Raw genomic sequence first — 14,602 nt, 5'->3', positions numbered from 1 at the left:
GACCACATATCTGTCTTCCACCAGTTTATTCACTTAGGGGTAAATTTAGTAAATGTGCCCATAGCAACCAATCATATGCTGTCTATCATGTTCTAGAAGGCAATAGAGAAATGATAGACAGCATCTGATTGACTGGTATGGGCAACATCACCAATTCTCCCTTAGACGTTTTAGATGTAAAGCATCTATTAGGGAGCATTTATTGCAAAACATCTTCTACTAGATCCTTTTCTTTCCTTTAGATCACTGACCAGGGAGGAGGTGTGCCACTGAGGAAGATAGATCGTCTCTTCAATTACATGTATTCCACAGCACCCAAACCCAGCCTGGAGCCGAGCAGAGCAGTTCCCCTGGTAGGTTTTTGAACAATATACTTTATAATGACTTTCTTTATGCTGCGTATTCAATATACAGCTTCATTCTACTCTGCTTAATGGGCTTTGCCATCTACCTGTTTTATTGTTACCCCCGTAGTGGCCCCCGTACCATTCATCTATACTTACTGTTCCTCTCCTGGTGATCTCGCTTGTCTCTGTAGCTGCAGTGTGAGCTCTTGGGGGAAGTCTCTGCTATCACTGTACATGACAGACACATGACAGGCCATTCCTGTATTATATAGATCGGCCTCCCCAGGTAATAAAGTTGATAGACGCATGTACAGCTTCAAATAATGAAACATGTATTATATGTCGAGTATGTTTACTCCTGCCATGCTTTAAGAGGTAACATAGTAACTTCACTCTCTAGTTTACTAAAATAAAAACTGACAGTTAACTTTTATGTTATTCCTCTGGATTTAAGGCCGGTTTCGGTTATGGATTGCCCATCTCCCAACTCTATGCTCGCTATTTCCAAGGAGACCTTCAACTCTATTCCATGGAAGGTGTGGGCACTGATGCAGTTATCTATCTAAAGGTATTCCGTCATAGGGTTGCCTCCTCTTCTTTCTGTGTGCGCTGTTTTGTCATCTTACAAGAAATCAGCGCAATAAAAATGGTAGTATATGGGGTGGTCTTGCAATCTTATAGGTACATTTAATTTCACATAGAATTTTATCGATGTGACATGTAAGACAGTAGATATGATCAAAATAGAAATTATTGAATTAGTATGGAGATGGTACCCTGCATTGGGTCATTAGCCTGTGCCTGCGCTCTCCCAATTGCACCCTGTCTATCAGGTTGCCAGTAGGCCTAGCAGGGCTGTTTCTAGCCAATTTGGCTCCTTGTGCGAGATTTAAAAGTGCGCCCCCCCATGACATAAAAAAAATGTGCCCCCGCCCCCTAGATAAAAAAAATCTTGCGTGGCCTCATCTAAATGGGTGTGGCCTCATTTAAATGGGCATGGCCTCGTCTGAAAAGACTACCTCACAATCCAGTTTTTGACCCTGCTCCAACAGATCACGACCACCACAGGAACAAAAAATTCTACCATATTAAAGCCCCACACAGTAATGCCCCCTGCACCATATTATGCCACACACCGCAATGCCCTTGATACATTAAATCTCCACACTACGGCAGGCAAGAGTCCCCATTTCATGCATTACGGCAGGTGTCCCCATTTTACACATTGAGAGAGAGAGAGAACACTTACAGAGGCGATTACCGCTCTTCGTCCCGCCTCACCAGTCGCTCCTCGCGCCAGCCTTTCCCTCTTCCTAACTTGGGTCCCCCTCTGTACTCCGCTCGGGGGGGGGGGTGGGAGGGAGTTTCGCGGAGTGACGGGGTTGCGTCGTGACGTAACGACGCAACCGCGTCATTCCGTGAAACTCCGCCCCCCGAGCGGGTTACTCAGGGAGAAATAGGAGGGGGAAGCAGGGAGCCACAGTTAGTGCCGCGGCGGGCGCCCAGTGCGGTTGCACTGCTTGCCTGCCCCAAGAAACGGCCCTGAGGCCTAGAGCATATCCCATGTCAATCAGCCTAGTTATGGTTATTTTTATCCCCCATGTTGATATTCCCATTTTTTTCTGTAAACAATGATTTGGGAAAGCTCTGTTTAGACATGTTTGCTGTAACGGAACTGATCTGGTTCCGTTTCTCGATTCCTACTCGTCTTTTTTTTTTTTTTAAGCAAATACTATGGGGTCTATTCAATTCTAGTTGGAACTGCCGTCTAGTCGGAAAGACGTCAGCTTCCGGCTTTTTTTAGTCGAATCATGATTCAATCTATTCAGTGGGGCTACCATTTTTCCAACTTGTCGGCATTTCTGACTTCTGACTTGTCGGAAAACACGTGGATCGGCGGATCCACATGTTTTGTCAGATTTGCGGCCAAATCCGACAGGTTTTTGGTCCGTTTTCGACAATGTCAATCCGACTTTAAAAAAAAGTCAGATTGACATTGTTGGAAATGTCGGATTTGGCCTCAAATTGAATACTGAACTGTCGGATCCTTTTCCGTCGGAAAGGATCCGACATCAATTGAATAGACCCCTATATTGGAAAAGGGGAATACATACGAAATCCTGGTGGTCGGGATGCCAGCAGTCACATGACTGACAGCGGCATTCCAACTGTGAAGATACTGGCATCGGAGGGGATAAGTATTTCTACCCCCCTATCCCCTACCCTAATCTTTGGGGAGGGTGGTAGCTATGGCTATCTTCCCCCACTGGTGGTTTCTGTGACGTATAACCATCTGGGGGAAGGCAGCTATGGCTAACCACCTGGTGGTGTCTGCTACGGGTAACCCTTGGGGGTGGTGGCTAGGGCTGACTGCCCTCCCCCAGTGCCTAACCCTAACCCCATGTAGTGCCTAACCCTGACCCTCCACCCCCCCTCCCAGGACCCGAATCCTAACCCTGATTCACGCCTTCTGCATCCTGGCTGCTGGTATCCTGGAAAAAGGAGGGCCTGTTGTCCTGGAATTGCATTGTATTAAACGCTAGACTCCCCACTCCTAATTACTTACCCTGGGGCAAATGCATGTTTTCCTGGTGTGAAGGTTTATATATCCATACATATATACACAACACACACACAGACACAAACATACGTGTACCCGGTGCTGGGTCTGAGAGCATACTGGTGGCAATGTGAGGACAGAGGGAGCTGCTGTGGTTGAGCATGCGCAGCAGCCTCCCCCAGACATTCTGTATGCAGAGAGCTCAGCTTGTGCTGAAACGGAGACACATCTGTCTCTAAATTAAAATCTTTGGCCCATCAGGGGGATGCTTAGGACACAGACCAAAAAGCGAGTGCTACTGACAGCACACCACCCTCAGCTGTACATGTAAGTGTGAGTGCAGCTGTATCAAGTTACCAATTTCACGTGAAAATGTATCAAAAACTAATAGTGAGCACTCAACCTTTACCAGTTCACCGTCCTTTCCACACTGCTCCATTCCTTAAATAAACACTCTCTTGTTTTCTCCATTCACCCATGCTTACAAAACACTTGTGCACATGTACCAACAAACATATACCTCAGTTTATTTTCACCTAAAAGTCCAAATTTATTGAGGTGTCTGTTTACTAAGACTTGGATGGAGATCAAGTACCAGCCAATCAGCTCCTAACTGACATTTTTGAAACCCAGCCTGTGACATGTCAGTTAGGAGCCGATTGGCTGGTACTTTATCTCCGGCGACTTTATCTCCATCCAGGGCTTAGTAAATAGACTCCTTAGTCTTAAAAAGTGGTAAAGTGGAGATGGATAAAGAGTGATAAATGGCCAGCCAATCAGCTCCTAACTGTCATTTTTCAAACACAGCCTGTAACATGGCAGTTAGGAAGCTGATTGGCTGGTACTTTGTCACCTTTTATCCGTCCCCACTTCATGACTTTTTAAGGCTTAAAATATATAGGGTCAGTTTCAATTTAGTTGCACGGCTAACTGTGCACCTAAAGCTCTGCCTGGAGCTGTTCAGTTACTGATGCTACTCCGCGCGGTGAGTCCCAGGATGTGCATGTAATACAGATTCAGCTCATTTTAGCCGCAGGAGTAATGTGTGGCAATATTGGATAGTAATTGAATAGCTCCAGCCATTAAACCCAGAGCTACAGCCACATGGTAAGCCCTGTGGGTAACTGAACCTGCTCCATAGTTTGGGTTTATGTATAATTCACTCAGCTGTTTTTTTTTGTTGTTGTTGTTTTTTTTAACTAGACTTAACTTCTAGAAATATTTTTTCATCCATGATAAGAAATGGTTTGTGCAACATAATTTTGCATTCTGCAGCCTGTCAGTGACATTATGCTTTATTCTGTGGGTACCGAAACTGCTTCTCAGTGGGATGAAAACGTCTGTTTACAGCACCTGATGCCATGAAAATGGAGATGGAAGGAGGAGTGTAATATGCTGATATGTCTGATTGTTCCAGGCTCTAATAATCAGTTTATATGTATAATCTTTTGGGATATTTACATAACCTGCGTTTTGTTGAAAGTTTGCTGTACATATTGGTTTTCAGTTATTATACTTTTCCATCTTTGGGTATATTTTCCTTTTTTCTGTAGGCTGTTTCTGGTGAGTCGTTTGAGAGACTGCCGGTATTTAACAAGTCAGCGTGGAGACACTACAAGAACCCTGCAGAAGCAGATGACTGGAGCAATCCAAGCAAAGAGCCGCGGGATGCTTCAAAGTACAAGGCTAATTAATGGAAATAAAGGGGCTATTTTAAGTGCGCAGTCAACAGCAGCTGGTAGCAGAGGTGGTCAGATCCCCAGGATATAAAACTGAAAAAATATTTAAAAAAATGTGTACCAGCGCTGGTACACATCTTTTATCTTTATTTAATTAATGGAAATACTTTGGCCTTTACTTTCAAAGTGGCAGTGGTCTTTAAGTAAGGTGTTGCCATAGTTGTAAAGTGACCATTCTCCTATTGGTCAGTAGTCTTACCTAAGTGATAAGTAGAGGTGTCACATGATTTCTTATAACAAGTTTAAGTATTAAACAAGTCCTGTTATGCCAGTAGCTCACAGCTCATGTTGCACTTACTGTGGCTTCTTTAAAATAAGACGTGTAACCAACACTTGGTTCAATCAAACCAGTTAGGTGACGAGAACAAGACAATTTGCACTGCTTTTCTTCATATATGGAATTATGTATTAAAACGGGTTACTGCTATTTATGGTAGAGCATTATTTTTTTTCAATGTAATCTATTGCAAGTTCTCCCTTTTCCTGAAATGATGAACACACGTTTCATGCAGTAGATAGGTACAATTACAGCTTCCCTTAAGGTGTGGAGTAATACACTCCAGTCTTCGGTGTGATAATATTATGCAATGTGGTGCACTATAATTACCTTCATTATACATGTGCGCACTATGTTAATTGAGCATATGTAATATGTGTGTGTTGCCTGTAAGGCTTTTTGGCTTTTTCTAGTTATTGTGTTTAGCCCATGATTTGCAACACTCCTCTATATTTTATTTTTTAAGTCTTGTTGAGAAGTATGAAATACTCTTCTATAAGGGAAAGGACTGTTGTTCTAAGCTGATCTATACATGAAGGAGCTGTGCTGCAAGTGTGTTTTATAAAATGGTTCACTTCTGTTTCTTTTGCCTGTTGTCCTAAATTCAGTCCCATGAAGTGAAATTGGTTGAATTTAGCATGAGGGGAAGAAAAAAAAAATCAAAATTTTGCCACTTTTAGAGTATTTGGTTTATTTACATGTAAACGTTTCAGGTTTTTTTTTATATTGCTTGGAATTTAAAATATGAATAGAATCCTTGCTGTGGGCCGCAGTGTCACACGGGCGTGTGGGGTTGGGGAACACGTTCTGACACAACTGCTCACATCCGTCATCCACACACGCTGTGATGGCTACTGGTGAGGCTGGGGGCTGTCCAGCAGCTCCTGAAGTGTTGGGCAAACCTCTAGCATGATGGAAACATGGGGCATGGATCTCAGGAGCAGTGTTCCAATTGAGCCCACACCCCTTGTTTCGGGACGTACATTTGTCCCTCCGTGACCTAAAAGTTGGGAGGTATGGAATATAGATCTAATATTTACAGGTAGAATAATTGTATCTATTGAATTTACAGCCGGAATTGCAATAAAATACTAAGGGGGATATCCAATTAGCCCCAGTAATTTACTGGGGCTAATTGTCCCGCCAGGGGCTAGCTAATTAGCCCCGATAAGCCGCGGCACGCGCCGGCTTATCTGGGATTTTGTTTCACCTGCCTTCGGCAGGCGAAATAGAATCCCCGGAAACAGCACGGGGCTGTTTCACACGAACACACAGGTTTCACTGAACCTGTGTGTTTTCGGGAGAAGGGTTTTTTTTTTTTTTTACAGGCGATCCATCTGAATAGCCTGTAAAAAAAAAAATCTGTGAAACATCGGAAAAAAGTCAGAAAAACGGCCGTTTTTCGGACCCGATGTTTTACCGGGGATAATTGGATATCCCCCTAAACTTTGATAGTAAGACGCTCCTATGTGAACAAACTGCATTAGTTTCGAATGGTAATGAACAACTTACTTCAGTATAAAAACCTCAAACCAAAGAAACTTTCTTTGTAACATCCATTTCATAAATTAAAATATTATAATACAACAGTGACATGTAGTCATGCTTTCATCCACGTTTGTAAGTAAAGCAAGTATGCACACAACTGGGAAAAACCATGTTACACTGCAGGTGGGGCAGATGTAACGTGCAGAGAGATTTAGATTTGGGTGGGTTATACAATTTTTCTGTACAGGGTAAATACTGGCTGCTTTTTGCATGTAGCCCACAAGTGTTAGCTTTATTTTTACACTGCAATTTAGATTTCAGTTTGAACACACCCCACCTAATATTGTTAAAGCAAAATGATTGCTTTTAGGAAATATAAGCAGACACAAAAAATGAAGACAAAGAGATATATCTTGTTAGACAGAAGGCGACTAAGAAGGTAATCAGATATGCAAAGGCACAAGCTGAGGAGAAAATGGTCCAGTCAGTGGGTAAAGGAGGCAAAACTTTTTTTAGGTATATAAGCGAAAGGAGAAAAGCAAAAGGCGGAATAATACAACTAAAGAGAGACTTGGGAGTCTTGTTGAGGGAGACAATGTAATGGCAGAACATCTTAATAATTATTTTTGCTCAGTATTCACTACAAAAGAAAGGGGAAGGGGCCACAGTTAAGTTGCAGGGATATTCTGGAAAATGAAACAAGTACATTTACAGAGGGGAAGGTCCTAACAGAACTCTCAAAGCTGAAAGTGGACAAATCTATGGGGCCAGATGGGATACATCCAAGGATACTAAAAGAACTTAAAGAGATGCTGATAGCACCATTGACAGAATTATTCAACCAGTCAGCTACAGGAGTAATTCCAGAGGACTGGAAAAGAGCGAACGTAGTCCCACTGCACAAAAGTGGATTCAAGGAAGAGGCAAACAACTATAGACCAGAGAGTCTTACATCAGTAGTATGGAAATTGATGGAAACACTCTTAAAAGAAAGAGTTGTAGATTATCTCAAATCCAGCAATTTATAGAATCCCAAACCGCATGGATTCACTGAGGGGAGATCATGTCAAACAAATCTTATTGTCTTTTTTGACTGTGTGACTAAAGTGGATATAGCTTATCTAGATTTTAGTAAGGATTTTGACACTGTTCCACATCGCAGACTGCTAAATAAACTTGAAAGTTTGGGATTGAATACTAGGAATATTGATTGGATAAGATCTTGGTTGCAGGATAGAAAACAGAAAGTTGTGGTAAATGGAGTGCATTCACAGGAGCAAAATATTACCAGTGGAGTACCCCAGGGATCTGTACTTGGATCAGTGCATTTTTATTGGTGACATTGCAAATGGTATTTAAGGGAAAGTATGCCTCTTTGCAAATGAAACAAAGGTATGCTACAAGGTAGACACACCAGGTGGGGTAAAACAAATGATAGAGGATCTAGGTAGACTAGAAGAGTGGTCAAGAGTGTGGCAATTACAGTTTAATGCCAACAAAATGCAAAATCATGCACTTGGGTCTCAAAAATCCAAAGACTAAATATAGTATTAATGGCACTATACTGGAAACTACTGAGGAGGAAAGGGATCTAGGAGTCACTATTTCAGGTGACTTAAAGGCAGATAAGCAATGTAACAAAGCAATGAGGAAGGCTAGTCAGATGCTTGGCTGCATTGGGAGAGGAATTAACAGCAGAAAGAAAGAAGTAATAATGCCACTGTATAGGTCATTGGTACGGCCTCATCGAGAATACTCTGTTCAATTCTGGAGGCCATATCTTCAAAAGGATATTAATACATTAGAGACTGTACAAAGAAGGGCAACTAAAATGGTGCATGGCCTACATCACAAAACATACACAGAAAGACTAAAAAAAATCTCAATATGTATAGTTTGGAGCAGAGAAAGGAAAGAGGGGACATGATAGAAACTTTCAAATATATCAAGGGTTTTAACAAGGTCCAAGAGGGAAACATTTTCCAAATGAAGAGAAGCAATAGGACACGAGTACATGCAATGAGACTGGAGGGGGGGGCGGGGGTTCAGGGGAAAATTGAGGAAAAATTACTTCACAGAAAGGATAGTGGACAAGTGGAATAGCCTCCCATCAGAGGTGGTAGAGGCTAAGACAGTAGAGCAATTTAAACATGCATGGGATAGACATAAGGACATCCTTACAAAGAAATAAGGATCAAATGAGGTTTGAGATTTAAAAAAAATATTGTAAAAAAAGGGGAAGACTAGATGGGCAAAGTGGTTCTTATCTGCCGTCAAATTCTATGTTTCTATGTAAATCTAAGTCTCTCTGCACATGTTATATCTGTCCCGCCTGCAGTGCATTATGGTTTTGCCCATGCGTGCTTTTTTGCTTTACTTACAAACATGAATCAGCCCCATTGTTATTAATCTATTGGGGTTTATTTACTCACAGTCCAAATGTTTAGTAATCCACAGCAAACAATTCGTCAATTTCTTTCATTGATCAATTCTGACTGCCGTTTGGTGTTTGTGGTCATTAGTATATAATCTTCTATACTTTATTCTAAAGCATTCAGTCTTGTAATTCAGTAGTACGTAATATGCAGTTGCAGTTCAGGTCAGTTCCTCTCATCTTGCTGCAACCAAAATGCAGTCCCGCAGTCTAATTGCAACATTCAGAACCAGTTTTAGAAAGTTGCTCCTGTTTTGTTTTATAACTGTTTGTGTTTTTAGTTCTGGTTAGTAATGGCTACCAGTAGGATTGCCAATCTATTCCTTATTTTGTACTGGGATATTAGCCTGTACATTATTTAAAGCTGCAATCTGTCATGCTCTTTTTAGAATAGGTTTCGTTGATTTTTCTTTTTCTGCCATGTACTTAATTCAATTTTTTTGATCATATTTGTGATGTTGTTCTCTAGGGTCATGTATTATTTATATTGTTGAGCTTTTCAATAAAGTGGCTGCTTTATTCCCTGAAATAGTTTTTCCTCCTCTGGATTAATGTGTATTCTATCACATTAAAACAAAATTCTGAAAAATAATAAAAAAAACTATTTTTTTAAGAATTCTTTGCCTTGATTTTTTTGTCTTACTTTATCCTTTAAGTCATTTTCATGTTGCAATGTTTAAAGCATTTGCCTAAGAATTATTTCATTTAATATTGTTTTTGCTGGGGTCAGAGTAGAACGTTGTTTTTGCTCTGGTAATGAATTGCTCTCTAGTGACGAGAATATGGTATGACCCATTGTCTATTAATGTTGAATTCTAGGAGCATGTAATTCCTTCAAATTGCCACAGTTCTGCTGCTGTATCCACTGTATTCAAAACCCTTTTATCTGGTGTCAGATAACACGCTTAGGGGTTGATGTATCAAGCAGTGAAAAGTGTGGAGAAGATGCCCATAGTAGCCAATCAGCATTAAGGTAGCATTTACATTCTGTAAAATAATATGCATATGCTGATTGGTTGCTATGGACAACTTCTCCACTGGTCCATTTCTCCATTTTGTTCACTGCTTGATACATCAGCCCCTTAGAGACCTAGATTTCCTACATGACAGTTTGGTTTTTGTTTTGCTTAAGGCCCGTACACACTGGTCGATATATCGGCCGTTCTCTTGAACGGCCGATACATCGCGGGACCGTCGGCCAGTGTGTACGGGCGATACGTCTGTGAACTCCGTCGTTCACAGACGTATCGCGTCGGCTGCGCAGCACAGCCGACGGCCAATATATCTAACGATATATTGGCGCGTCGCTGTTTGTGTACGGGGCGGTCGTCCGACCGCCTGTACACATGCTGCGGCGGCCGGCGGTGATTGACAGGTGAACTGGGCAGGTGCCCGTCCGCCCGCCCAGTTCATGACGTCAGTCCCCCGATGGATCGGGCAGTGTGTATGCACAGCACACTGCCCGATCCGTACATAGATATATCTGCAGATCAATTGATCTGCAGATATATCTACTAGTGTGTACCCACCTTTAGACCTGTCCTCTGTCGTGGCAAACTGTTTTGAAGTTTTCCTCATACAGGGGAAGATGGACTAAGCCTTGGAGAGAGACAGGGGCGGATCCAAAAAAAAATGACAGGTGGGGCACTGTGATTGCTGGAGTGTGGCCAGGTGGGGGAGTTGGGATGTGGCCTACAGGTCTGCTGTAAATACATGGTTTCCACCTAAAGTAGTCGTGCCAAATGTTATAGCAAATTAACCTCCCAGTTATATTTTGAAAATATTTTAACCAAGGTTAAATTCAGGCGCAGAAGTGGGATGTTGTTCTAATTTAGCTGATGCTATAAAAACAGGATTAGTCAGTCCTGTGAATAATAGGAACAACAAAGGAAAAAAGGTAGCAGCGCTTCAATAGGGGATTAATACAGTTAATATGTATGTAGAATATCTTAAAAGAGCTTGCGGAGATGAATGGATTGAAGGTAAAAAACATTCAATTTAATAAAATGACTGACAATACATATGACATACTGGTTTACACTAATAAATGTTTAAAACAACCAGAACCACCACAAATGCTGTTTGTAATAAGTGTCCGTTCCTTATTTTTGTTGGACTTAAAGAAGGTAAATGTGCAGATGAATAACTGGAGGACTGATAGCACAGTCCTTTGTTAACATTACCACTGTGAAAAGCTGCTGGAGGAAGAAGTCCCGGAGAAAAGTTCCTTTTAAATGGGTGCAAGTTGCTGGGGACCCAGATCCTCACCAGATGTGCGGTAGTCTCAATGCTGAGCGGATGAGCAGTGGAACCAGTTGGTGATGGTGTGCATCAAAGTGCGTCTGCATAAGATTGTAAAGGTCCAATAAAGGTCCGGATGTAACACAGGCAGCATACAAATGGATGGTGGGTGGTCTGGAGTAACACCTGACGCGTTTCGCTGCAGTACCTGCAGCTTTTTCAAAGGTGACCTAACAGTTCTGGGAACTTCATATTTATACCCTTAATGGCTGCCAATCAGCCCACACCTGTTCAATCCATTCATCTCAATTAGCTTCCCTTCTCCACAAACAAATGTATAAACACAACCATAAATTATATTGATTATGATAAAATACAGACTCTTTACAAATATAATGAATTTTCAATGTCATTTTATATTTAGAAAATACTTATTTATAGATTACTTCCGGGTTAGGTGACAGAAGCGATCATGTGACTCTCAGAAAGAGCAAAATCAGTTCCTGTATTGACTGACACTGTTGCCTAGCAACATAATACAAAGCCTCTATCAAGTTTACTATATAGGGAAACTGATGAACTACGGAATGATCACATGTTTTATCGCACTGGGACCCGCACCACAGGTTGAACATACATGAGAGATTGTGAGTTGATTCTATATCCCTGTCCGATAACACGCCAGCGCTCATAGTGCTTCCGTGTTCCGGGCACCAAGCGGGGCCGTAACTAGGCAACCGAAGGGGTGGATTCCTACCGCCCGATCAGGTGCTCCAGTCACGTGACCCGCCTTCCGTGATGTAGAGCTGCTTAATCGCGCTCATAGCGCTTCCGTGGGCCGGGCATGGAGAGAAGCCGTAGCTAAGCAACTACGGAGGTGGGACCCTGCAACCAGACCAGCTGATCTGGTCACGTGGCCCACCTCTTGTGACAAGCATCGATAGTATGTTTTTCCTGATTTATGGAGCGCATAGATCGCGCTATTACTGACAAAGGAGACTACATTATAACAGGGCAGTAATTGAAAAACGGCTTATTAGCACTAAAACTAAAATTAACACCATTCCACACCTTCATGGATTAAATTTAGACATCTCGGCACTGACACTTTCATGTTTTGCATAATATGGAATCTAATTTGAACCATGATCATACTATTGTTAACGAATAACGAATTGGAACCCACTTTAGATATATTGCACATTCTTCCTGATGTGGACAGCAATTTATCTTACTGCCACTTTTTTATCTTGACCCTATAAATGTGCTAAATGTAAATCATTATACAGAATGCTTCTAAATAGAGATATTCAAGAACAGAGTACTCTATTTTATTGATAAATGAAAAACTCTGAAAAAAGGAGGATTCACATAGCTAAATTAAATTAACATATTCAATTCTACTGATTCATTAAGTCCTTCCGGAAAAATGCTGTTCATCTTGAACATCCATAAGACCTCTTGTATACATAGCTTTTTATATCTATTTCCTCCTCGTAGGGTCTTTGGGATGTGTTCTATACCAATCAGTTTCAAACACACTGGATTCCCCTGATGTTAATCACTAAAATGTTTCGACACAGTGTGAAACAATGGGGGATGATGGTGTGGCTGAGAGACAACATGCAGGGAAGATGGTGTGCTGAGAGAAGATGCAGAGGGGGAGAGGTGAGGGTGTGCTGAGAGGCAACGCAGAGGGGGAGATGGTGTGCTGAGAGATGACGCAGGGGGAAGTGATGGTGTGCTGAGAGACAACGCGGAGGGGAGATGATGGTGTGCTGAGAGACAACGCGTAGGGGAGATGATGGTGTGCTGAGAGACATGGGGGGAGATGATGGTGCGCTGAGAGAGGACGCAGGGGAAGGTAATGGTGTGGCTAAGAGATGCAGGGTGGAAATGATAGTGTGCTGAGAGATGACGTGGGGGAAGATGGTGTGGCTGAGAAATGCAAGGGGGAGATGGTGTGGCAGAGAGACGCAAGGGGGAGATGGTGTGGCAGAGAGACGCAAGGGGGAGATGGTGTGGCAGAGAGAGGCAAGTGGGAGATGGTGTGGCAGAGAGACGCAAGGGGAGATGGTGTGGAGAGCAACGTCCTTCATCTCGCCCTGGGTGCTGAAGACCTTAGTTACGCCTCTGTGACAGCTCTCATCAATGACCATCTGTGGTGTAGCATGTGCGTATGTGTTGAAGTCGAAAATATTATAGCCACACACATCACGTACAAACACCACACAGATGGCCTCCGTGCGGGTGCTTGTTCTGCCGTGCGTGCGCATGCTCGCAAGTTGCGTATAATCGCTCACGCGGTAATGCGTATTAGCGCGTGGTATGAGTAATTATGGTAGCATATGCATTCGCATGGAAAAGCCGCAAAGACTGTATCTCATACTTAATCCACATAGCACATAGTCTACATGCACCACACCAGCGAGTTACATTTGTTTAAAAGGTACAACAACAGAGGGATTCGACTTTACAGGATAAGAGGGGACAGAATTAGGTTAGGAGGTGGTGTTTGGTATCCAGCTGTACAGTATATTAAGAGCAATATTCCGGTAGCAGTTTGCAGAAGGTAGCACGCTCCTGCGCATAGATATGCGCAGTAACAGAATATTAATATTACACTGTATTTACTGTACTCTTCATATTCTGCGGGAACCCAGTGGAGACCATCTGCAATTGCGTCTGGACCAGGCATCGCCCACCTTTTCAAACCAACCTATGACCCCTCTTGTACTGTAAATGACCAGTCCTTTGACCTATGGGTGAAGAGATTACAGATTCCATTGTTTCATGATTTGGACTAATGTATAAAAGCCACGCTGCCTGGCCGGTCAAACACATTCTCTGACGGTCATCTTTCCAGATTGACTGAGGACCGGAACTGGGTGGCGCTGGCGAACAAACGTATGTATCCATTGATTGTAGCCTCTTATGTGATTGTATTCTTGTTGTAATCCCCTTTTGAGTAAATAGTTGTTGGTGGGTTGGATCCCAACATTTTAAATATAATTGGTGTCGTATTCCTTTCCTGCTAAGAGTTATAGAGTGTATTCCGCCTCACGTGTAGCTACTCTGTGCTTATAGTGTGACGGCTTGCTTACGCAACGTATACGCATCTGTTAGGGGTTTTACACACACACGCTTAGCGGTCGCAGCGGCCGGAACAGTTATACATTTAAAGGTATTGCTTTTTCTTCCTGAAAGTTAATCAGCTTTAACATATGTTAATGAGCATAGAGGAATGGAGATATGCAGGAGAATGGAGACTTGTAGGAAGCCATTGAGTGAGTGAGTGAGTGAGTGAGTGAGTGAGTGAGTGAGTGAAAGAAGCCGCACAGTGGATTAATGTGTGGTACCTCTGTCCAACTTCATACATGAATTATCTTCATAATAGTTGTTTTTTCAGTCCTTTCAAAGGAGTCTGCTTGTGGTGTTAGTTGTTTCTGCTCTTCTCACCTAACTTATTTATCTCCCCATGTGCTTTTATTGTTCCGTACTTCATTTATAGTTAAA

At 42.4% G+C, this 14,602-nt stretch overlaps 1 protein-coding gene across 3 annotated transcripts in view; it reads left to right on the top strand.

Annotated features, from left to right (window-relative positions):
• Positions 1-9,461, top strand: part of PDK3 (pyruvate dehydrogenase kinase 3) — a 200,194-nt gene extending 190,733 nt beyond the window's left edge. For all 3 annotated transcript variants that reach the window (XM_063955709.1, XM_063955710.1, XM_063955707.1), the window contains 3 exons: positions 243-353; positions 802-915; positions 4,461-9,461. In XM_063955709.1, coding sequence (XP_063811779.1) covers positions 243-353; positions 802-915; positions 4,461-4,601 — 366 coding nt within the window. In that variant the 3' untranslated portion in view covers positions 4,602-9,461. The remainder of the gene's footprint in view (positions 1-242; positions 354-801; positions 916-4,460) is intronic.
• Positions 9,462-14,602: the final 5,141 nt, after the last annotated feature.

The sequence above is a fragment of the Pseudophryne corroboree genome, chromosome 2 (genome assembly GCF_028390025.1).
Source record: "Pseudophryne corroboree isolate aPseCor3 chromosome 2, aPseCor3.hap2, whole genome shotgun sequence".
NCBI classification, from domain to species: domain Eukaryota; kingdom Metazoa; phylum Chordata; class Amphibia; order Anura; family Myobatrachidae; genus Pseudophryne; species Pseudophryne corroboree.
The sequence above is the reverse complement of the archived record's forward strand: the minus strand, read 5'-3'. Positions and strand labels throughout refer to the sequence as shown.